The following is a 21,812-nucleotide window of genomic DNA, read 5'->3' as shown; positions in this document are numbered from 1 at the left end:
TTCAGAAGGAGGTTCAAACCTTGAATGGATATATTAATAAACAGATAGAAATTGATTCCAAGACCATATAAAAGTGAAAGAAGTCATAGCAGTTTTCCTGAAGTTTTTAAGAAGCCTTTATTGGATCATCTGTACTTGAGCATTTTGGAACAGTCTCTAAAAAAAGGAAAAGTTTTGAGAAGGTGATGCAGCTGTCATTACAAAGGGTCTTAGAGAAAACGCATTATTTGGATTTCTTTCAGTCAGATTTCAGATCTGGATATAACACAGAGAGATCATTGGCCTGACTGACACATGACCACTGACAGAACTGAGATGAGGGTAATTCAGTCATACTGGTTCTCTCGATTTCTCGCCAGATTTTGATGGGCACAACCCAGATAAAACTGTGGTGGAGAGTTTTGGAATACTCTGAGGATGTTTCATTTTTGCATGTATGCTTAATGATCCAAAGTTATGGCTGTTGCAGTGTCCCCTTGTCACTTGATTGTTATCTGGGCATTTGGCAATCCAATTTCCTCCATGACTGGCTGCTAAGTGCCTTGTAATAATATGATCACTGTGAGAAAAGGAGGTTTTATTCTTGTAAGAAGTTAGCACAAGAGCATAAGTGCAGCCATATTTTTATATGACCATTTTATTGTATAATTAAATTGAACTTTTGTAAACTTCTGTAAAACTGTAATCCTGCAAAAATAACTTTTTGCCTGTCAGCTATTCCACATTTTCTGATAAACCGGATATGTTTTGGTAGAGAAGAGTGTGGGAAGGCACATGATGAAAGGAAGTGGGCAGATGTCTGAAGGTGATGTCAGATTTTAGTAAATTTCCAGACTGCCAGGATGCCAAGGGAGGAGTTTGGATGTTGAGATGGGAAGAGTAGGGTGGAAACATGCTGTATATATAAATATCCAGTACTTTACTTGAATGAAGTCCCTGCTACTTTCGATTCAGAGACCATATTCTCTGTCCCTTAAGGCAGTGATTTTCAACCTTTTTTGAGCCACGGCACATTTTTTACATTTACGAAACCTTGGGGCACATTGAGCGGGGGGAGGGTGGGGGCTAAAAAAAGTTTGGACAAAAAAATTCTCTCTCTCTCTTCCTTCCTTTCGCTCTATTTCTCTCTCCCTCCCTCTTTCTCTCCCTTCCTTCCTCTCTTTTTTGCTCTCTTTCTCTCTCCCTCCCTCCCTCTATGTCTTTCTCTCTCTCTCCTTCCCTCCCTCTCTTTCTCTCTCTCTATTGCTTTCTTTCTCTTTCTCTCTCTCTTGCTTTCTTTCTCTTGTTCTCTTGCTCTCTCTCTTGCTTTCTCTCTCTCTCTTGTTCTCTTTCTCTCTCTCTCTTTCTTTCTCTTTCTTTCTTTTTCTCTCTCTTGCTTTCTTTCTCTCTTGCTTTCTTTCTCTCTCTGAGTTTCGCGGCACACCTGACCATGTCTCACGGCACACTGGTTGAAAAACACTGCCTTAAGGGAACCTTTATGCAAAGATCTTAAGTTTATCTTAATGAACTACTTATTATTGTTATTTGAACTCCAAGTGAAATTACTTGGTGAATTTTTATCACAATCACCATTTGAAATCTTTCCTGCTGGCTTCTCCAGAAAGTCAGTAGGGAAGTTGGCAAGAAAGATCAAAAGCCACCACTGTCTGTCAATAGAACTCTTTCCTATTTCTGAGAGCTGACCAAAAAAGGTCCATCTCAAAATCCAACCAAGATTTGGGCATGCAGTGTTTATAGTGTGGCAGCCAACTTCCAGAGATAAGAGGACTCCTTTCATTTCTGGGGATTGGTTATAAAGCTCCAAATTACCATTACCGAATAGAGGTCCCTAAATACACTATTTTGGCTAGGACCCCATAGAAATGTCAAAGATCTGTTCAGACAGATAAGAAACTTCATTTCATTTCACCAAAGATGTTTTTCAAAAAGACAACTGAATTTTCTTTGTTTTTTTCTTGAAAATGTTTCACTTCTCATGCAAGAAGCTTCTTCGGTTCATAGATGAGAAGTGAAACATTTTCAAGAAAAAATAAAGTCCAGTTGCCTTTTGAAAAGAACCTTCGACACAACCACAACCTGGATGATTGAGAATTTCCGTAGACATTGCAGAGATTAATTAAGCTATATGAAGCACCTGATGGAAGCTAGTTTCTTCTATCTGCAGTGTTTCAAAAGCTTATCTTTCCCCATCTCATGAATTAACAAGTTCTTTGTGTAGCTTTTGGTGGCATTCAAGCTGATTGTTGGGAGCAGAACCTCAGTAATTGAAGCCCCTTAAATCATCCATGTGCCAACCGGAAAAGCTGTCTTCGGGGGTGGGGGTTGACAGATTATCTACCCATCAATTCTTGTTTGAAGCCTTTGCTGAATTTGTAGATAATGCAAGTGATGCAAATGCCAGAAGAATATATAGCTTTACTGAGAATAGTGATGATCTTTGAGGTGGATTCATGCTGTGCTTTTACGATGATGGAGCTGGAGTGGACAAGTATACCTTCAAGTGCTTCAATACTTGAGCAGAACAAGAAGTGAAGAAAGCAGAGCACGTGCCTTGGATTGTGGAAGAGAAGGCGATGATTTTGCCTACCAATCTGCAAAGCAGCTCTCATTAAACAAATTCCATTACAAAGATGGAGAGCTATAGAGATCCTAACTACTATTCAATGTGCCATGTTTGAAATGGCAGATACTCCCATTCAACTCTGTTGGAGCAAGAAACTGATTGTCGAGTGTTAATGTAGGTACCAACATTGGCTCTTGGCTTATTTTTCACAGGTAGTATAGTGAAACCTTTAACTTGTTTTCTTGGTCACAGGGTGGAGGAGATAGAACACTGAACAATTACTATGGACAAACATTTCTTGTCGGATAGTTTCTATATTCAGGCTAATCTAATAACAAACCCAGAAAGACCTTCTAGATTAAAGGTTGACTAGTGGATTGACTAGGTCATGATTTTTTTCCACCAGGCTAATGAGATTAATAGGTTCACCATTGTTTTCTTCTGAACTATAAAAAGTAAAGGCACAATTTTCTTTACGATGGTTAGATGTTCAGTATGTCTGTATGTTAATATGTCTGAAGGAAAAAAACATGAAAAAATTCTTATCTAAGGTTATTTAGTGATAGACTCATTAAGTTACTTGAAATGAAATATAATAATGGAAAAGGTTGAATTTCTGAACTTTTTTCCTTCTCAAAAGATTTTAGTACACAACAGTACATGACAACAAGTTGTGGGGAAAAGTGATTAAAAATCTATGCACATAAAAATGTTATGCAGAACCAAAGGGAACCAAATAAAAACAAGCAAAAGAGAGAATGATAATGCAAAAACAGAGACATAGATACAGTTTTTATTCCAATACAATATAATTTTCAAGGGATCACACAAAATAATTTTGAAACTGGTTTCAATACCCAATTATTTATTGATTCTGAGGCAGGGATTCATTAATGACTTAGAATGTCTTCTATAGATTCCAAAAAATAATTTTGGTGATACAACATTGGTAAGGAATAACATTTTATAGACTCAGTGATGGCACTGAAAGCAACTGATTAATAGCACTGGAAAACCATTATGAGTTTCTTCTGTATTTGTTTGTTTGTTTGTCTGTCTATCTATCTATCTATCTATCTATCTATCTATCTATCTATCTATCTATCTATCTATCTATCTATCTATCTATCTATCTATCTATCTATCTATCTATCTATTGGATTTGTATGTCACTCCTCTCCGAGGACTTGGGGTGGCTCACAACATAATAAAGTTCCAATGTTTGTCATCCTGGTCAAAAGACTGATTTAAATGCTTTGTAACTATTCAATTACCCCCATCTATCCGATGCTCATCCATTGGCAGTGGGAAAGATGATCAGGAAGTATCAAGGCATCAATATAAGATTAAAATTAATATTATATTTAAAGAACAGAAGGAGAAAAAAATATACACAACAGAGATACATGAAAGAATAGCAAGTCTGTTTCTTGTTTTGGCATTCAGCCACAAGAGGTCGCTGTTTCCTAAGGAAACCCCCTAAGTGAAACTGAAAAGGCAGAGTCCCTCCCTTAAAGGGACAGACATTCCTTCCAGCCAGATCCACAAGAAAAATATCGAACAACAGAGAAAGACCAACAAGCCAAGATTCAACCTATGAACACATTGCCAGTATGGCTGGAGTAGATGGGCTCTGCTCCTGACATCTTTGAGGCAAGATATTTAGAGGAAAAGAGAAGAGCTTGCTGGTGTTGTGCCAATGTCTGCAATGCTTACCTGGCCGAAGGGGCTGCTGCAGCTGTTTCTGCTCCACACCGCCTGGAAAATGGGGAGCGGCCAGCTCCGTTATTCTGTGTTGGAGGAATCCCAGCACGGCACCTTTGTGGGCCGCATCGCCCAGGATCTGGGGCTGGAGGTGAGTGAGCTGGTGCCTCGGATGTTCCGGATGCTGTCCAAAGGAGAGAAGGACTATTTTGAGGTAAACCTGCAGAATGGGATCTTGTTTGTAAATTCCCGGATAGACAGGGAGGAGCTGTGTGCCAAGAATGCAGACTGTGTCCTTCATCTGGAGGTGATTGTGGAGAAACCTCTGAGGTTCTTCCATGTGGAGGTTGAAATCAAAGACATTAATGACAATGCTCCCATGTTCTCTGCCATGGAAAAGATCCTGAGCATAGCTGAATTTGTTACAGCATCTGGTACCCGCTTCCCTTTAGAGGGAGCCTCTGATGCAGATATTGGTGCTAACGCTCAGCTAACATACAAGCTCAGCCCAAGCAACAATTTTATTCTTGATTCAGAAAACGATGGAGAGGAGAGTAAATCTGTAGTACTTCTATTGAAGGTTCCGCTTGACAGAGAGGAGAGCCATGTGCATCATTTAGTACTGACAGCTACTGATGGGGGGGAACCAAAACTCACAGGAACTGTTCAGATAGTCATCAAAGTGCTGGATGTCAATGACAACCCTCCTGTGTTTAACCAATCTGTTTATAGGGTAAAGTTGTTAGAAAATACAGCTAGTGGGTCATTAGTCATTACTCTGAATGCTACAGACTTAGATGAAGGCATTAATAGTGAAATCTCTTATTTTTTTACTGATAGCTTAGCCCTTCATGTCAGAAAGATGTTTGGCATAAATTCTGATACTGGGGAAATCAGAGTGATTGGCAAATTGGATTATGAAGAAAGTAAGTTCTATGAACTTCCAATTACAGCAGAAGATAAAGGTAGTTCTCAATTATCAGGGCACTGTAAAATTCTAATTGAGGTTTTAGACATGAATGACAATATTCCAGAATTATCTGTGAATTCTCTCTCTATCCCATTGCCAGAGGACTCCCCTCCAGGGACTGTGGTAGCCATCATTAGTGTTTCTGACAGGGATTCTAGCAACAATGGACAAATAAACTGTTTCCTTTGGCCCACTGGAGTACCCTTCAAACTTGAATCCACGTTCAAGAATTACTACTCCCTGATTGTTGGAGCAGCTTTGGATAGGGAGCAGGTGGCTGAGTATAGGATGATTGTGACAGTGGAAGATCAAGGAGTTCCATCGCTGTCTTCTAGTCTCACCCTCTTAGTGCCTTTGAGTGACATAAATGATAATGCTCCTGCTTTCACACAGCCCTCCTATACAGTCTTTGTGAAGGAGAACAATCCTCCTGGTGCTCACATCTTCACAGTATCTGCCTCAGACCCAGATGTAGCTGAAAATGCCCTGATCACCTATTGGATGGATGAGAAGCTCTGGCCATTGTCAAGCTACATCTCTGTACATTCAGAGAGTGGAAAACTCTATGCTTTGCAGTCCTTGGACTATGAGGAGTTGAAACTGCTGGAGTTCCAGGTGAGAGCCAAGGATGCTGGACTTCCCTCCTTATGTGGCAATGCAACTGTTCAAATCTTTGTGATGGATGAGAATGACAACGCACCTGCCGTGTCAGGATCATCAGAAGAGAACCTGATTCTTCTAGTGGTCCCTGTGATGCCTGGGCATATTGTTGGTAAGATCCATGCCTTGGATGCGGATTCTGGATACAATGCATGGCTAAGATATGAACTGGTTGAAGAAAGCAATGGTCAATGGACTGTAGGGCAGTATAGTGGTGAGGTGAGTAACAAGTATTCTCTGGATGAATCAGAAAGCAACAAAATCCAGAGTGTCCTAGTTCTTGTGAAGGATCATGGAAAACCTCCACTGTCAGCCACAGCCACCTTGAGTGTATCACTTGTGACAAGTGGTCAGACAGTGAAAACAGATATTAACCTTCAAAGATCAGGGGAGAGCTTTGTGCCCCTGGTGGACTCGATCAACATCTACCTGATCATTGCCATCTGCTCTGTTTCCAGCCTCTTCTTGCTGGCCACTCTCATCTATGTGGCCCTGCGATGCCACTGCAAGGCAAAGGAACCTATGGTTTATGGTCCTGGCATGGCCACTCTGGTCTGTGCCAGTGAAGTGGGCAGCTGGTCCTATTCCAATCGCCACAGCCACATCCTTGCAGGTGTGACCGCAGAGGCTGGTGCCAAGAGCGATCTCATGATTTTCAGCCCCAATATTCCTGTCTTTGCAGATAATGGGGAACTTATCAATGGGGTGGATGTGACTCCAGATTCTGCTAAAAAGGTGAGTCCAACTCTTGGAGTCCTTGTCATCCGCTCAGCATCTTATTTCTATGCTTATAATTTTGGATTAGTCTTGGGAAAATATTGTTTTTGAATTGTTAGATTTAGGCACCGATAGAAAATGAATTGAATTTAAAAATATTTTACCAGTTTGAGAAGCTAAAGTGTAGAAGTGGGCAAAGAAAGTTTGTCATTGATAGTAAATTATAGGTGGATATTAATGAATGATTAGTGACCCCCTAAGAGAGGGTCTGCAACTTGGGCGTCCTCCTCAATCCACAGTTGACTTTAGAACATCATCTTTAGAACACAGTTGACTTTAGAACATCATCTTTAGAACACAGTTGACTTTAGAACATCAGCTGTGCCCCGGGTTGCCTGGTGCATCAGTTGCGGCCCTACCTGGACAGGGAGTCCTTGCTCACAGTCATTCATGCTCTTATCACCTCAAGGTTCCACTATTGCAATGCTCTCTACATGGTGCTACCTCTGAAAAATGTTCAGAAATTTCTAATCATGCAGAATGATTACCTCTCTCTCCTTCTCTTCCTCCCTTTCTACTTCCTCTTTCACCTTCTTAAACCTTTCCAAAGTATCGCCCCTCTCAAATTTGCAGATTGGTATTACAGTATATAATTCCCTTAACTATTCCCCCCAAAAGAAGAAAATATATATATTTTTTAAAATTATTATTATTTATGACTTTAAAAATCTTCAGTAAATCTTTTAAATTACATGTTGTATATAAACGCTAAAAAAAAATAATGCTACCTCCAGTAAAAAAAAGTTCTAATTTTATCATCTGTCTTCACAACCGAATTAATCTAACCATGAAGTTCTTTTAATTACAATACATTTTAAAAGGAGAAAAGGAGTTTGGGGAAAAAAGTTGTTAGTACAAAAGTAAAAGAAAGTGAAAGAAAAAGCTAAGAAAATGGGGGTGGAGAGGATATATTTAGAAGAAGGGAATAGTTGAAAAATTAAAAGAAAACGGATGATGGTGCTGGAATGTCAAAGAATTTTTTCTCTGTTTAGAATTATTATATTATATCTAATTGTGATAAGAATATTAATCATGTATAACATGGTATAAATAATCAATATAATTATTTAGTTAAAAGGCTTTTTATAGGTTAATAATTTTAAATTAGATTGGCAAATGTTTGGTGGCATAAGATTAAATTTCTGATTTAATTGAATTAAATATTTGTACTGACAGAGAACAAGGAAAGAATGAAAGTGAGTCAAATGTTGGAAAAATATAATCTTAATAATAATTATTTAAACAAGATTTGTTTAAATATAATTTTTGTATAATTCATGAACGTGACAAAATATTGATAGGATTTAGATGATTACGGAAACTATTGGAATGATAAAAGATTTTACTAACAAATAACTAATATTACTATAAGGTCTTTATATAGGAACTTTGGACATTTAGAAATGTTAGAATTGGGAAATAAAACGTGAATGATGAGTAAAGATATTAAGTGAGGGGAAGGAGCAATACAGTTTAAAATTAAGAGGCATGAGAGATAATAAATATTTTGGAAACTTAAGCTAGAGCGGTTAATTTGGGAAAAATTGAAAATTAATTGGTGGTAGATCTAGGAGTCAAAACTAGATTTGGTAGAGGCAGCATTAGATTAGAAGCATATGCGTGAATCATTGTTTTCAATGTAATTTTAATATTTATATTCAATAAAAATCATTTTTAAAAATGGAAACATATACCCAGAGTAAAGAGTTATATATAGACAGAAAATATATAAAAATAATGATTTTAGTAAAGGCACCACAGATTTAAAAACGTATGGAATATGTTATCACTGTTAAATATGAGATGAATTAGGATAAGAAGCATTCAGAAAAAGTTAAAGAGGGAGAAAGAGCAAGTAGAGGAGTGAAGGGAGAGAAGAATGGGTAGAGGGAAGGGAAGAGAAGGAGTAAGAAGGTAGAAAGAGGAGATGGAGATAGACGGAGGGGAGTGTAACGGAATGAAGGAAAACAGACGGATGAAAAGGAGTTAAAAATAGATGTAAAACAGGAGAACTGATTTTTGATTGATTGAATAAAAATGTATAAATATGTATGTTATTGACATATTTTAAGGTACTGTATATACAGTATACTGATATATAAATGGAAATGGTGAAGAGAAAATATTTTTAATTTAAGAAACCAATATAAAACAGTAAGATATCCTCAATAAATGTAAAACATTCCTGATAAACAATAAACTTTAAAATATACATGGTAGAAAATAACTACAGTACTATGTTTCCCTGAAAATACTACTACTCTGAAAACAAACAACCCAATTTTTATGCCTGTGTCTAATATTATTTATTTATTGGAATTGTATGCCGCCCCTCTCCGAGGACTCTAAAAACCCTACCCCCAAAATAAACCCTAGCTTAGTCCACCATCTGGTGGCATGAGGTGGGGTGAGGCGCATGCATAAAAATCAAGCTAGGGTGGGGGTGGGGGGTCGAGCTGCCCCATGTGCCCTGCATTCACTTACCTTAGAACTGCCACAGCCAGATCTCCCATGCTCTGACACCTGTCATGCTGCTGCCTGACTTCTTCTGCAGCTGGACATCACATGGCTCATTGTGCCACTCCATCACTGGCTGCAGGATGCCGCATGGCTGATCGTGCCACTACGAGTCTTGTGCTGGTGCTATCACTTGTGTTGATTTCACTGCTCACTGCAGGATGCCATGTGGAATCCTGAATCAAGACTCAAGACTCAAGTCTGTCAAGTCCAACTTTGCCAAACTAGGTTTCTTTCCAGCCTCAATACTCAAGTTGGAATACGACCAAGCCAAACAAACGTTGTGACAAAGGATAGAGGATATCGAGAGGCGAATGGATTTAGGGAAAGCTCCATTGTTTCTGGCTCCAGACACAGTTAGATATGTTGTTATTCCTGCCAGTTATCTTAGTCAGTTGGAGTTGTCAAACTGCTGGAAAGCATTTCTGCTCGCTCATTGCCCTGTGCTTTGTTAGTGGGTTCTAAAACCCTTTATTCCTGGTTCGTATGCACACTACTCTGTATGTGCAGAAGATTCCCGGTGTGTGTGTGTGTGTGTGGAGCCTCCCGCCACTATTACCAGTTCTCAGAACTGGGACAAACCAGGAGTAAATCACCAATGTTGTGCTTCCATTGACCGTCCTGTATGCCAAGTATAAAAGATACCATTGATTATTCTGTAACAGCATTGAAGACAGAAATAGACTTGGGGAAATAAAGGAAAGCATTCCAAAAATCTCCAAATTCAGAAGGAGCTTCAAACTTTGAATTGATATATTAATAAACAGATAATAATTGATTCAAAGACCAAATGATAATGAAAGAGGTCATAGCAGTTTTCCTGATGTTTTAAAGAAGTCTTCACTGGATCCATCTGTATTTGAGCATTTTGGAACAGTCTCTGAAAAAAGAAAGATTTTTGAGAAGGTGATGCTGCTATCATTACAGAGGGCCCTAGAGAAAATGAATTATTTGGATTTCTCTCAGTCAGATTTTGGATCTGGACATAACACAGAAGATCATTGGCCCGGTTTATACATAGAACTTAGAAGAGGGTAATACAGACAGACTGGTTCTTCGGGATTTCTCACCAGATTTTGATGGGCTCAACCCAGATAAAACTGTGGTTGAGAGTTTTGGAATACTCTGAGTCTGGGATGTTTCGTTTTTACAGGTATGCTTAATGATCCAAAGTTATAGCTATCGCAGTGCCACTTGTCACTTGATTGTTTATCTCAGCATTTGGCAATCCAATCCTTGACTGGCTGCCAAGTGCCCTTTAATAATATGATTACCATTTGAAATATTCCCTGCTGGCTTGTCCAGAAAGTCAATAGGAAAGCTGGCAAGGAAGATCAAAAGTTACTACAGCCTGTCAATAGAACTCTTTCCTGTGTCTGAGAGATCAAAATCGAAGCAGAATTTGGGCATGCAGTGTTTATAGTGTGGCAGCCAGCTTCCAGAGACAAGAGGACCCCTACAGAGGGTACTGGCTGTAAACTCCCAAATCACCATTACTGAATAGAGGTCCCTAAACTCACTGTTTTACCTAAGACCCTTTAGAAAAGTCACAGATCCGTTCAGCCAGATAAGAAACTTCATTTCAGACGATAGTCCTGAAGGTGCTTTTCAAAAAGACAACTGGTTTTTCTTCGTTTTTCCTTAAAAATGTTTCCCCTGTCAATGAAGAAATGTCTTCAGTTAATAGATGAGAAGTGAAAGGTTTTCAAGAAAAAATAAAGTCCAGTTGCTTTTGAAAAGGTTGAGACATGGTTGAGACAACCATGGTCTGAATGATTGAGAATTTCCATAGACATTACAGAGATTAATTAAACTACATGAAGCATGTGATGGAAGCAGGTTTCTTCTATCTGCATTGCTTCAAATGCTCAGTTTTCCCCTTCTCGTGAATTAACTAAATTCTTAAAGAATCTAAGGTTATTTAGTGACCCACTCATCAAGTTACTTGAAATGAAATATAAAAATGGAAAAGTTTGAATTTCTGTACTTTAGATTTAGTACAGAACATTACATATTAAACATCTGAAAAAAAGTTGTGAAAAAAGTGATTTAAAAATCTATGAAAGTATACAAGTGATAAAAATAAAAAGGGAACTAAAAAAAGGAGAATGCTAATGCAAAAACAGAGACATATATAGTTTTTATACCAATACAATATAATGTTCAAGGGATCACACAAAAATAATTTTGTAACTGGTTTCACTACCTAATTATTTATTGACTATGACGCAGGGACATTATTAATAAGTTAGACTCCTAAAAATAATTTTGGTGATATAGCGTTGGTAAGGAATACATTTTATAGACTCAGGGATGGTACTGAAAGCAACAGATTAATCACAGAAAGAAACAAATATTACTACCTTTTGGAAATGCACACTAATACATGGGTTAGATTCTGCTTTCATAACACTGAAATACCATTGTGAGTTTCTTTGGAATTAATGTTCCAATGTTTGTGTTCTTGGTAAAAAATCTGATTTAAATGGTTTGTAATTACAGTACTTAAACTTCCCCCCATCTATATGGTTGGAAAGATGGCAAGGAAGTACCAATGCATCAATATAAGATTTAAATTAATATGATATTGAAAGAACAAAAGAAGGAAAATTATCCATCACAAAAAATAGCAAGCCTTTGCAGAAAAAAGTATCCTAAAGACTGTCATAAGAATGGAAGTCTGTTTCTTGGTTTGAAATTCAGTCACAAGAGGTCACTGTTTCCTAAGGAAACTGTCTAAGTGAAACTGAAAATGCAGAGCCCCTCCCTTAAAGGGACAGGCATTTTTTCCAGCCAGATCCACGAGAAAAATATTGAACAACAGAGAAAGCCCAACAAGCCAAGATTCAACCTATGAACGCATTGCCAGTATGGCTGGGGTAGGTGGGCTCTGCTCCTGACACCTTGGAGCTAAGATATTTAGAGGAAAAGAGAAGAGCTTGCTGGGGTTGTGCCAGTGTCTGCAATGCTTACATGGCTGAAGGGGCTGCTGCAGCTGTTTCTGCTCCACACCGCCTGGAAAATGGGGAGCGGCCAGCTCCATTATTCTGTGCTGGAAGAATCCCAGCATGGCACCTTTGTGGGCCGCATCGCCCAGGATCTGGGGCTGGAGGTGAGTGAGCTGGTGCCTCGGGTGTTCCGGATGCTGTCCAAAGGAGAGAAGGACTATTTTGAGGTAAACCTGCAGAATGGGATCTTGTTTGTGAATTCCCGGATAGACAGGGAGGAGCTGTGTGCCAAGAATGCAGACTGTGTCCTTCATCTGGAGGTGATTGTGGAGAAACCTCTGAGGTTCTTCCATGTGGAGGTTGATATAAAAGACATTAATGACAATGCTCCCATCTTCTCTGCCATGGAAAAGATCCTGAGCATATCAGAACAGATGACAGGTACCCGATTCTCCTTAGAGGGAGCTTCTGATGCTGATATTGATACTAATGCTCTATTGACTTACAAGCTCAGTCCGAACAACCATTTTGCTCTTGATACAGGAAATAATGAAGATGAGAGTAAATCTGTAGTACTTCTATTGAAGGCTCCACTTGACAGAGAGGAGAGTCCTGTGCATCATTTAGTTCTGACAGCCACTGATGGGGGTGAACCAAAACTCACAGGAACTGTTCAGCTAGTCATCAAAGTGCTGGATGTCAATGACAACCCTCCTTTGTTTAACCAATCTGCTTATAGGGTAAAGTTGCTAGAAAATACAGCTAGTGGGTCATTAGTCATTACTCTGAATGCAATAGATTTAGATGAAGGAATTAATGGGGAAATCTCGTATTTTTTTACTGGTAGCCTAGCTCTTCATTTCAGAAAGATGTTTGGCATAAATTCTGATACAGGGGAAATCAGAGTGATTGGAAAATTGGATTATGAAGAAAGTAAGTTCTATGAACTTCCAATTGTAGCAGAAGATAAAGGTAGTTCTCAATTATCAGGGCACTGTAAAGTTCTCATTGAAGTGTTGGACATGAATGACAATATTCCAGAATTATCTGTGAATTCTCTCTCTATCCCATTGCCAGAGGACTCCCCTCCAGGGACTGTGGTAGCCATCATTAGTGCTTCTGACAAGGATTCTGGCAACAATGGGCAAATAAACTGTTTCCTCTGGCCCACTGGAGTACCCTTCAAACTCGAATCCACATTCAAGAATTACTACTCCCTGATTGTTGGAGCACCTTTGGATAGGGAGCAGGTGGCTGAGTACAAGATGATTGTGACAGTGGAAGATCAAGGAGTTCCACCACTGTCTTCTAGTCTCACCCTCTTAGTGCCTATTAGTGACATAAATGATAATGCACCTGCTTTCACTCAGCCCTCCTATACAGTCTTTGTGAAGGAGAACAATCCCCCTGGTGCTCACATCTTCACAGTATCTGCCTCAGACCCAGACGTAGCTGAGAATGCCCTGATCACCTATTGGATAGATGAAAAGCTCTGGCCATTGTCCAGCTACATCTCTGTACATTCGGAGAGTGGAAAACTCTATGCTTTGCAGTCCTTGGACTATGAGGAGTTGAAACTGCTGGAGTTCCAGGTGAGAGCCAAGGATGCTGGACTTCCCTCCTTATGTGGCAATGCAACTGTACAGGTCTTTGTGGTGGATGAGAATGATAATGCACCTGCTGTGTTAGCATCATCAGAAGAGAACCTGATTCTTCTAGAGGTCCCTGTGATGCCTGGGCATATTTTAGGCAAGATTCATGCTTTGGATGCAGATTCTGGATACAATGCATGGCTAAGGTATGAACTGGTTGAAGAAAGCAATGTTCCATGGACTGTGGGACAGTATAGTGGTGAGGTGAGTACCAAATATTCTCTGGACGAATCAGAAGGCAACAAAATCCTTGTTCTTGTGAAGGATCATGGAAAACCTCAACTGTCAGCCACAGCCACCTTGAGTGTATCACTTATGACAGGTGGTCAGATAATCAAAACTGATATTAACCTTCAAAGATCAGGGGAGAGCTTTGTGCCCCTGGTGGACTCGATCAACATCTACCTGATCATTGCCATCTGCTCTGTTTCCAGCCTCTTCTTGCTGGCCACTCTCATCTATGTGGCCCTGCGATGCCACTGCAAGGCAAAGGAACCCATGGTTTATGGTCCTGGCATGGCGACACTGGTCTGTGCCAGTGAAGTGGGCAGCTGGTCCTATTCCAATCGCCACAGCCATATCCTGGCTGGTGTGAGTGCAGAGGCTGGTGCCAAGAGCGATCTCATGATTTTCAGCCCCAATATTCCTGTCTTTGCACATAATGAGGAACTTATCAAAGGCGTGGATGTGCCCCCAGATTCTGCTAAAAAGGTGAGCCCAGCTCTTGGAACTCTTGTTTTCTGCTCAACATCTTATTTCAGTGCTTATAATTTTGGATTAGTTTTGGGACAATATTGCTTTTGAATTGTTAAACCTAACAATTCAAAAACAATAAACCTAACAATTCAAACTCAATCAACCTAACAATAAATAACAACAAAGCCAAGCATTGGTAGGAAATAAATTGAATTACAAATCCGAAATACTTTTAAAATAAAAATTATTTTGCCATAAACTATAAAAAGAAGCAAAATTTTTTTATAGTTTACTTTCAGTAAATCTGTAGTATAATGAGCTTACGAGTAGGCTCTTACCCTCTTATTATCATTTTGATCTGGGAAGCTAGGCCAGATCTTTGTCTTATTTATTGATGCACATTAATGAATGATTCTTCTTTCGTGGATAGTTTTGTTATTTGATCAATCATTTCTCAGTGTGATGCCTTTTTTGTGATAATATCTTGTCTGCAGCATAGTTTGGAAACTCTTTAAACTTTATTAATTTGCTAGATACACAGATCTTTATAGGTTTTTTCATATATTGTAACTTTAGAAATAGAAAGTATAATATTGTGCGGGAGGTAACAATTGCATAATAGTAATATATTTGCAATACACATATTATAACTGATAACTAGTTAGTCCTATTGCAGAAGAGACGGAGTAACGACTCGGACACAAGAGCTGGATTTAAACTTGGGTCATTTTTATTATAATAAATTTGCATAATTTATTAATCAAATTAGCATGAATTAGCATAAATTTGCATAAATCAACATACTCAACTATGACCCGGAACCAAATGGACCTGCAGGGTCAAACAAACACTTCCGGGGCGGAAATGACGTAAAAGGTCAACATTCCTGGGCAACTATGGGCGTAATCGATGCTGGTCCAGGTGAGGGACCTCTCCCTCACCTGAGACCCTGCCATACACTTGCATGAGGGGGGTCCCGCCGGCTCACCCCTACCCTGGGACTTCAATAGCGGGACCCAAAGACAGGTTCCCCCCAAGTGCGCAGGTAGCACCCACCATGGTCTTGGAGAGAACCTGTCAATCATCCCCAAAGATGCCCAAGGGAGAACGCGCAGTTGCTGAAACCACCCAGATTTCCGCCCCTAACCTGCCTACCCAATGACCAGAGGTAAGCCAATTAACCTAATTAAATGCAAACACCCCCTAACCGCACATCCATCTCCCCAGTGTGGAATGGGCGAAAAAACAGCCTGGCCTAATGGGCGAGGCTGCAAAAAATTCCCATTCGGCCCCCGCAGGCGACCCCGAGGCACACTGCAAAATAGGGAAGGGCGGGTGGGTGCCTGCTCAGGCAACCAGGTCCGGGCGAAAAGGCTGCTTCCCGGCCTGCTGCCCCTTAAATAGGGCCAGCAGGCCCCGCCCGGACCCGACGTCATGCCCAGCCACGTGGGCATGGCATTCCCGACCGAAATCTCGTCTCGCGAGATTTCGGCCGAAAACAAGATGGCGGCCGCCATCTGAAGGGTCCGAGTCTGCCCAGCCCTTCAGCAACATCGCCGTGGGGCCGGTGAGTCAGCCGGCGTTATTGCAGAAGAGACGGAGTAACGACTCGGACACAAGAGCTGGATTTAAACTTGGGTCATTTTTATTATAATAAATTTGCATAATTTATTAATCAAATTAGCATGAATTAGCATAAATTTGCATAAATCAACATACTCAACTATGACCCGGAACCAAATGGACCTGCAGGGTCAAACAAACACTTCCGGGGCGGAAATGACGTAAAAGGTCAACATTCCTGGGCAACTATGGGCGTAATCGATGCTGGTCCAGGTGAGGGACCTCTCCCTCACCTGAGACCCTGCCATACACTCGCATGAGGGGGGTCCCGCCGGCTCACCCCTACCCTGGGACTTCAATAGCGGGACCCAAAGACAGGTTCCCCCCAAGTGCGCAGGTAGCACCCACCATGGTCTTGGAGAGAACCTGTCAATCATCCCCAAAGATGCCCAAGGGAGAACGCGCAGTTGCTGAAACCACCCAGATTTCCGCCCCTAACCTGCCACGGAGCGGGGGTCAGATCTCTATCTTGGCCCCCCGACTCCCCCCTCTATCTGCGCCAGCTCACGCAGAGACCGCTGCAGGTCCTGTAAGAAAATGGCGTTCCCCTGTTCTGACAGGTGAACGCCATCGGCCCGGTAAAGCCACGGCCGATCTACAGTGATGAGGGGATGGGCAACTACAATCCCCCCTAATTCTTTTACAGTTTTCCCCACGGCCTTATTCACCCTACGTCTAACCCGGTGGATGGCCCTAAGGGAAATGGCGTCCCTCCAAACGATCCGTGGGAGGATCTCTGACCACACCACTTGCGTGGTGGGCCATATCGTGCGAAGCCGCCGCAGGTCTTCGCGCGCCTGGACGATCAACGGTAGACCGCCAAGCAGGCATAGGTCATTGCCACCGAGGTGCAAGACCAGCCATCTGGGTGCGGCTATGGGCTGCCGACCACCCAGTCCCATCTGGGCGCGACCCTGGGTAGCCGCCCGCCCAGCAGCGCCGGGTACCGCCCTGATATGCTGCGTACCCAGCAGCGTCGGTAGGAGGCCCTCCCACCGCATACCCCTCCGGCCCATCCAAACAACATTGACCCACCGTCCCAACGACAGCTGGGTCCCGATGGCACTTCTGGCTGCTGAGCGGCCGGCCCAGAAGACCATGCTGTGGCCACACAGCAGCGCCGTCGGTTTCTGCCTGGACTGGGAACCTGGAAGAGGACACACACAGAGAGGTTACCTAGCCTAAACCCTGCCCCGGATCCTCAGCGGGCCTAACATAACCCAAATATGCCGCTGACCGCCAGCGGCCGATCTCCTGAATCCGTTGGGCCGGGAGACCAGAAAGTGCCGCGCTAGTGGCGGCGCCGATACGGAACGAATGCGTTCCATAGCCGGCGGGATCCATGCCTACCTGAGACATGGCCTTAGACACTATCGCCCAGAATTGATACCGGGTCAGGGGGGAACCATCCTGGTGTATAAAAAGGTACCCACGCCCTGATCCGCGCAAAACACAAAATTGCTGCAAAGCAGCCACCGGGCAAACAGACTTATCGGTGGCTGCGCCAAGTTCAAGTCTAACCCCTCTGTGTAACTGATCTGTCTTGGAGTGTCTCACCAAAAGAGAGACACCCCCCTGTCTAAAGGTCAGATCAGCGAGCTGGAAGGCGCGGAGCGACAAGTCAGACTGTGAGGAGGCCATTGCCTCGCTGACCCTGAGGGCCCCAAAAAACATAACGCAAGTCGCTGCCCTGAACAGCCGAGCCTCGTAAGGAGAGGCACACAGACTGCCAAACGTCTGATTAATCAGAGACAGCTGCTGAACCGTCAGGGCCCGACGAGCGTCAGAGGGGAACCCCTGTCGCTCCCTCACCCAACCTTCCAGCATCCTACGGATGCGAAAATCACCCGTAAAATCACCAAACCCCCCCGCCTTGGACAGAAAGGCGAGGCCGGCTAACCTAGCCCTGATAGTCCTCACTGAAAGGCCACGCCCCTTCAGCAGGACACAGAATTCAGCTAGGTGCTCAACCGGGGCAGGCCAGCAATGGGGGTAACCCTTACCCAGCCTGAAATCCCCAAACTCCTTACCTGCACGCTGATAAGCTCGCAGGGTGCTAGGAGCTACCGATAAGGCGATCGCCCTGGAGGCCTCGTCTCTCCAGCTCTCGAGAGCCCGCCCAGGCTCCACAGGTGGGCTGGAAACACCTCTGGCGACTCTCGGGCCCACGGGGCCAGGGTCCGAAACCTGGACAACTGACCACGGGACAAGGCGTCAGCCACCCCGTTATCTAAACCAGGGACGTGCCTAGCCAAAAACAAGGCGTTCAAAGACAAGGACCTGTGCACAAAATGGCGGACAAGCCGCATCACCCTGTCACTCTTAGAGGACAGGGCGTTCACAACATGGACAACCGCTAGATTGTCACACCAAAAATGCACAGTCTTATCCCTGAACTGCTCCCCCCAGAGCTCTAAGGCCACTATTAAGGGGAAAAGCTCCAAAAAGGTTAAGTCCTTAACCAATGAACAGGCACTCCATTCCGGAGGCCACGCCGACCAGCACCACTGGTCACCTAACACTACCCCAAAACCGCAAGTCCCTGCGGCGTCGGAACACAGCTGCAGCTCCGCTTCCAAAAGAAGCTCCTGCCGCCAAAACGACAACCCGTTAAAACGTTCCAAAAACTCCCGCCACACGCAGAGGTCAGCCCTGACCCCTGCACATAAGCGGGTACGATGGTGGGGCAAACTTAGCCCCTCCATCGCATCATACAACCGGCGAGAAAAAGCCCTACCAGGCACCACTACCCGACAGGCAAAATTAAGAATCCCAGCCAACTCCTGGAGCTGCCGAAGAGTAACCTTCCTGCAGCCCAGGACCGTCTCAAGCTTGGACCTGATTTTAACCAACTTATCCAGGGGCAATCTGGAAGATTGCTCCACGGAATCCAATTCAATACCCAGGAAGGTAATCCTGGTGGCAGGGCCCTCGGTCTTCTCGGAGGCTAAAGGCACCCCCAATTGAGCACAAAGGGCTTCGAAGTCCCGCATCAAAGCAAAGCATTGCTCCGATTGCGCAGGCCCGGCCATCAAGAAATCATCAAGGTAATGAACGACGGACCCCAGGCCACTCCGCCTCCTGAGCACCCACTCGAGGAAGGTACTAAAGCTCTCAAAAAGGGAGCAAGAAATAGAGCAGCCCATCGGCAATGCCCTATCCACGTAAAACCCACCTTCGAAATGGAAGCCCAGCAGCTCGAAGTCGCCTGGGTGAATGGGGAGGAGCCGGAATGCCGACTTAATGTCGCATTTACCCATAAGGGCTCCTACCCCACACTCCCTAACCATAGCCACGGCCGCATCAAAGGATGCGTACCGGACAGAACAAAGCTCGTCAGGAATGAAGTCATTCACTGACTCCCCTTTCGGAAAAGACAAATGGTGAATCAACCTAAATTCACCACTCGCCTTTTTGGGGACCACACCTAAGGGGGACACACGGAGATTCGGAAAGGGCGGCTCCGGGAAGGGCCCTAGGACCCTGCCCTCAGCCACTTCCTTCCGAATCTTAGCCCGTACAATGTCTTCATGTCCGACAACCGACCTGAGGTTGTCGGACATGAAGGCCCTCCTAACACCCACATAAGGGATCCTAAATCCCTCGGAGAAGCCCCTCAAGAGCAACTCGGCTCTCGGGCGAGGGTGGTAGTCGATCAACCAACCCTCGAGCACAGAAACATTAATTGGGCTGGGCCCCTTTTCCCCCAGCTGGTGGGGGAGGTTTTCCTGGACCCCCGCCCTTCTTCTCCGCCCCTTTCTTGGGGCGGGGACAGACTGAAGCCGCATGGGACCCCCCACAATTCCCGCAGGCATGCTTGTACTTACAAAAGGGACGAAAACACGCCCCTTTTGCAGCAAACTCATGACAAGCGGGCGAGGCCCCCTTGCCAGCCACACCTGGAGTCGCCTTGGCCGGCGAAGCCGCACCGGGCTCCTCCTCCATAAAGTGCCCACTATCCGTGCGCTCACACCCTTCCTTCCCGGACATATGCGTGGCCCGGAACCACAGGTCCGGGACCACCATATCCCACGGCAAGTTGGGCTCCACAGCCATCCTCATGCGGAAACCCTTATCATAGTGGCGCCAGATGGTGCCCTTATATTCAAAGTGGGCCCTGGCAATTAAGTCTATATACTTAAACATGGCAGAGGCAATAGCCGGCTGCCGTTGGATCACCACCGACCCATAGGTAAGAAAGGCATACAGCCAGGAGCTGAAGCATTTCGTTACCTTGGTCTTCTTCGTTTTCTCCCCCGGGACAATCTCTTTCTCCTGCTTGGGAACCTCACGGTTCAAAAGCGAAAAGAGATCCACGTACTCGCCCCGCCAAATAGCCTCCTTGACCGACGGGTGAAGGTGGCAACCTAGAGGGGTGGACGGAAGCCCGCACGGTATGGCCCCCGCTTTAATACAAGCAAAGGGGTCCCACACCGAGTTGGCCGCCACGCCAAAAACACCCGCCCCATGGGGGTAGGGGAAAACCGGGAGCGGGGGCATGACAGGAGGGGCCGGAGGAACCCACCCCCCTGCCCCTGGCACCGCAGGTGTCCCCGCAGGACCCGTCCCGGACAGCGGAGCAGCGCCGGCCGCCGACTGCCCTGGAGGAGGAACCGGCGGAGCCCACACCTGCCCGCAGGTGCCCGCGAGGGACCCCAAAAGGCTGGACCCATTCCCGACCCCTGCCGGGGGAAAACCCGGGGCGGGGGGAGGAAGGAAAGACAGGGATGTGGTGTGTGGTGCAGCCTCACCTGCCCCGTACGGGGTTGAAGACATCCACGGGGGGCCCAATGGTGTGGGGCCCGGAAAAGCCGCCATCGGCCCTGCAGGGGCCTGCCGTCCAAACGGAGCCGGCTGCCCAGCCTGGGCCGCCGCCGGCTCTCTCCCCAACGCCGCGGGCACTTGATCGCTGGACGCTCCGGGGACCGCACCGCTCCTCCACTGCTCGAGCTCATCGAGCCTCTCCAACACCCTGGCCCAAGACAAAGCAGGAGAAACATCAGGTTGAGGGGCAGGAGGCAACGAGACCACCCCCCCCTGTCCGGGGACCACCCCAGCAGCCCCCTCCCTGCTGGCCCGGGCCCGGGCTGAAGGCCTAAGAGCCCTCCTGGGGCGCGCCGCTGGCGGAGCCATAGGAGCAGTGGCGGGCCTTTTCTTGGGAGCCATCACCCTTCTTCCCTTTGTATGCAATAAGACACAAAACCTCCTAGGAGAAACCCCCGGCACGAGTGGCAGGCCCAACTCCCCAACCACAGGGCCCTACTTAGGGCCCGAGAGCACCTGCTACCCCTTTAACCCCTTCAAGGGACAATCCTGCAATTATATATAATTGAACTGTATTTATGGTTTATGTATTATTCCGATAGCAAGCCTCCCTGCGCAGGCAGGCCTGAAAAGCCTGCAATCCGGTAACACAAAAACGGGGCCCAGACCCAACACCCCCCACCGCGCCCTCCTCCCAGCCGGGAGGAGGTTACCAGTCCCCCTCGGGCCCGAGGGGGATCGCTGAAGACCGTTCGAGGGAAAGGAGAAGGCCTCAAACGTTGTCTTGAAGATAAGTATTAGCAGCAGAGCACTCTTCGCCCCCTCGGCAGGCCACAAAATGGCGGCCGCAACACGAGGGAGACTCAAAATGGCGGCCGAGCAGCACCAAACAAGTGTCTGCTCAGGCAACCAGGTCCGGGCGAAAAGGCTGCTTCCCG

General features: G+C 44.9%; 2 protein-coding genes across 2 annotated transcripts in view; both read left to right on the top strand.

Annotated features, from left to right (window-relative positions):
- Positions 1 to 4,328: 4,328 nt before the first annotated feature.
- LOC139165417 (protocadherin alpha-5-like) lies at positions 4,329 to 6,725 on the top strand. The gene has a single exon (XM_070748600.1). It carries the CDS (start codon positions 4,329 to 4,331, stop codon positions 6,723 to 6,725), a length of 2,397 nt encoding a protein of 798 aa, XP_070604701.1.
- A 5,277-nt stretch (positions 6,726 to 12,002) lies between these two features.
- Positions 12,003 to 21,812, top strand: part of LOC139165416 (uncharacterized) — a 136,560-nt gene continuing 126,750 nt past the window's right edge. The window contains exons 1-2 of the mRNA XM_070748599.1: positions 12,003 to 14,502; positions 20,658 to 20,749. Of these exons, the coding sequence (XP_070604700.1) occupies positions 12,157 to 14,502; positions 20,658 to 20,749 (2,438 nt within the window). The 5' untranslated portion in view covers positions 12,003 to 12,156. The remainder of the gene's footprint in view (positions 14,503 to 20,657; positions 20,750 to 21,812) is intronic.

Source organism: Erythrolamprus reginae, chromosome 3 (genome assembly GCF_031021105.1).
Source record: "Erythrolamprus reginae isolate rEryReg1 chromosome 3, rEryReg1.hap1, whole genome shotgun sequence".
Taxonomy (NCBI): domain Eukaryota; kingdom Metazoa; phylum Chordata; class Lepidosauria; order Squamata; family Dipsadidae; genus Erythrolamprus; species Erythrolamprus reginae.
The sequence above is the reverse complement of the archived record's forward strand: the minus strand, read 5'-3'. Positions and strand labels throughout refer to the sequence as shown.

What these genes read in the sequence shown, in the direction of transcription:
- LOC139165417 (XM_070748600.1), top strand. Translation starts at nt 4,329, where the DNA reads ATGGGGAGCGGCCAGCTCCGTTATTCTGTGTTGGAGGAATCCCAGCAC.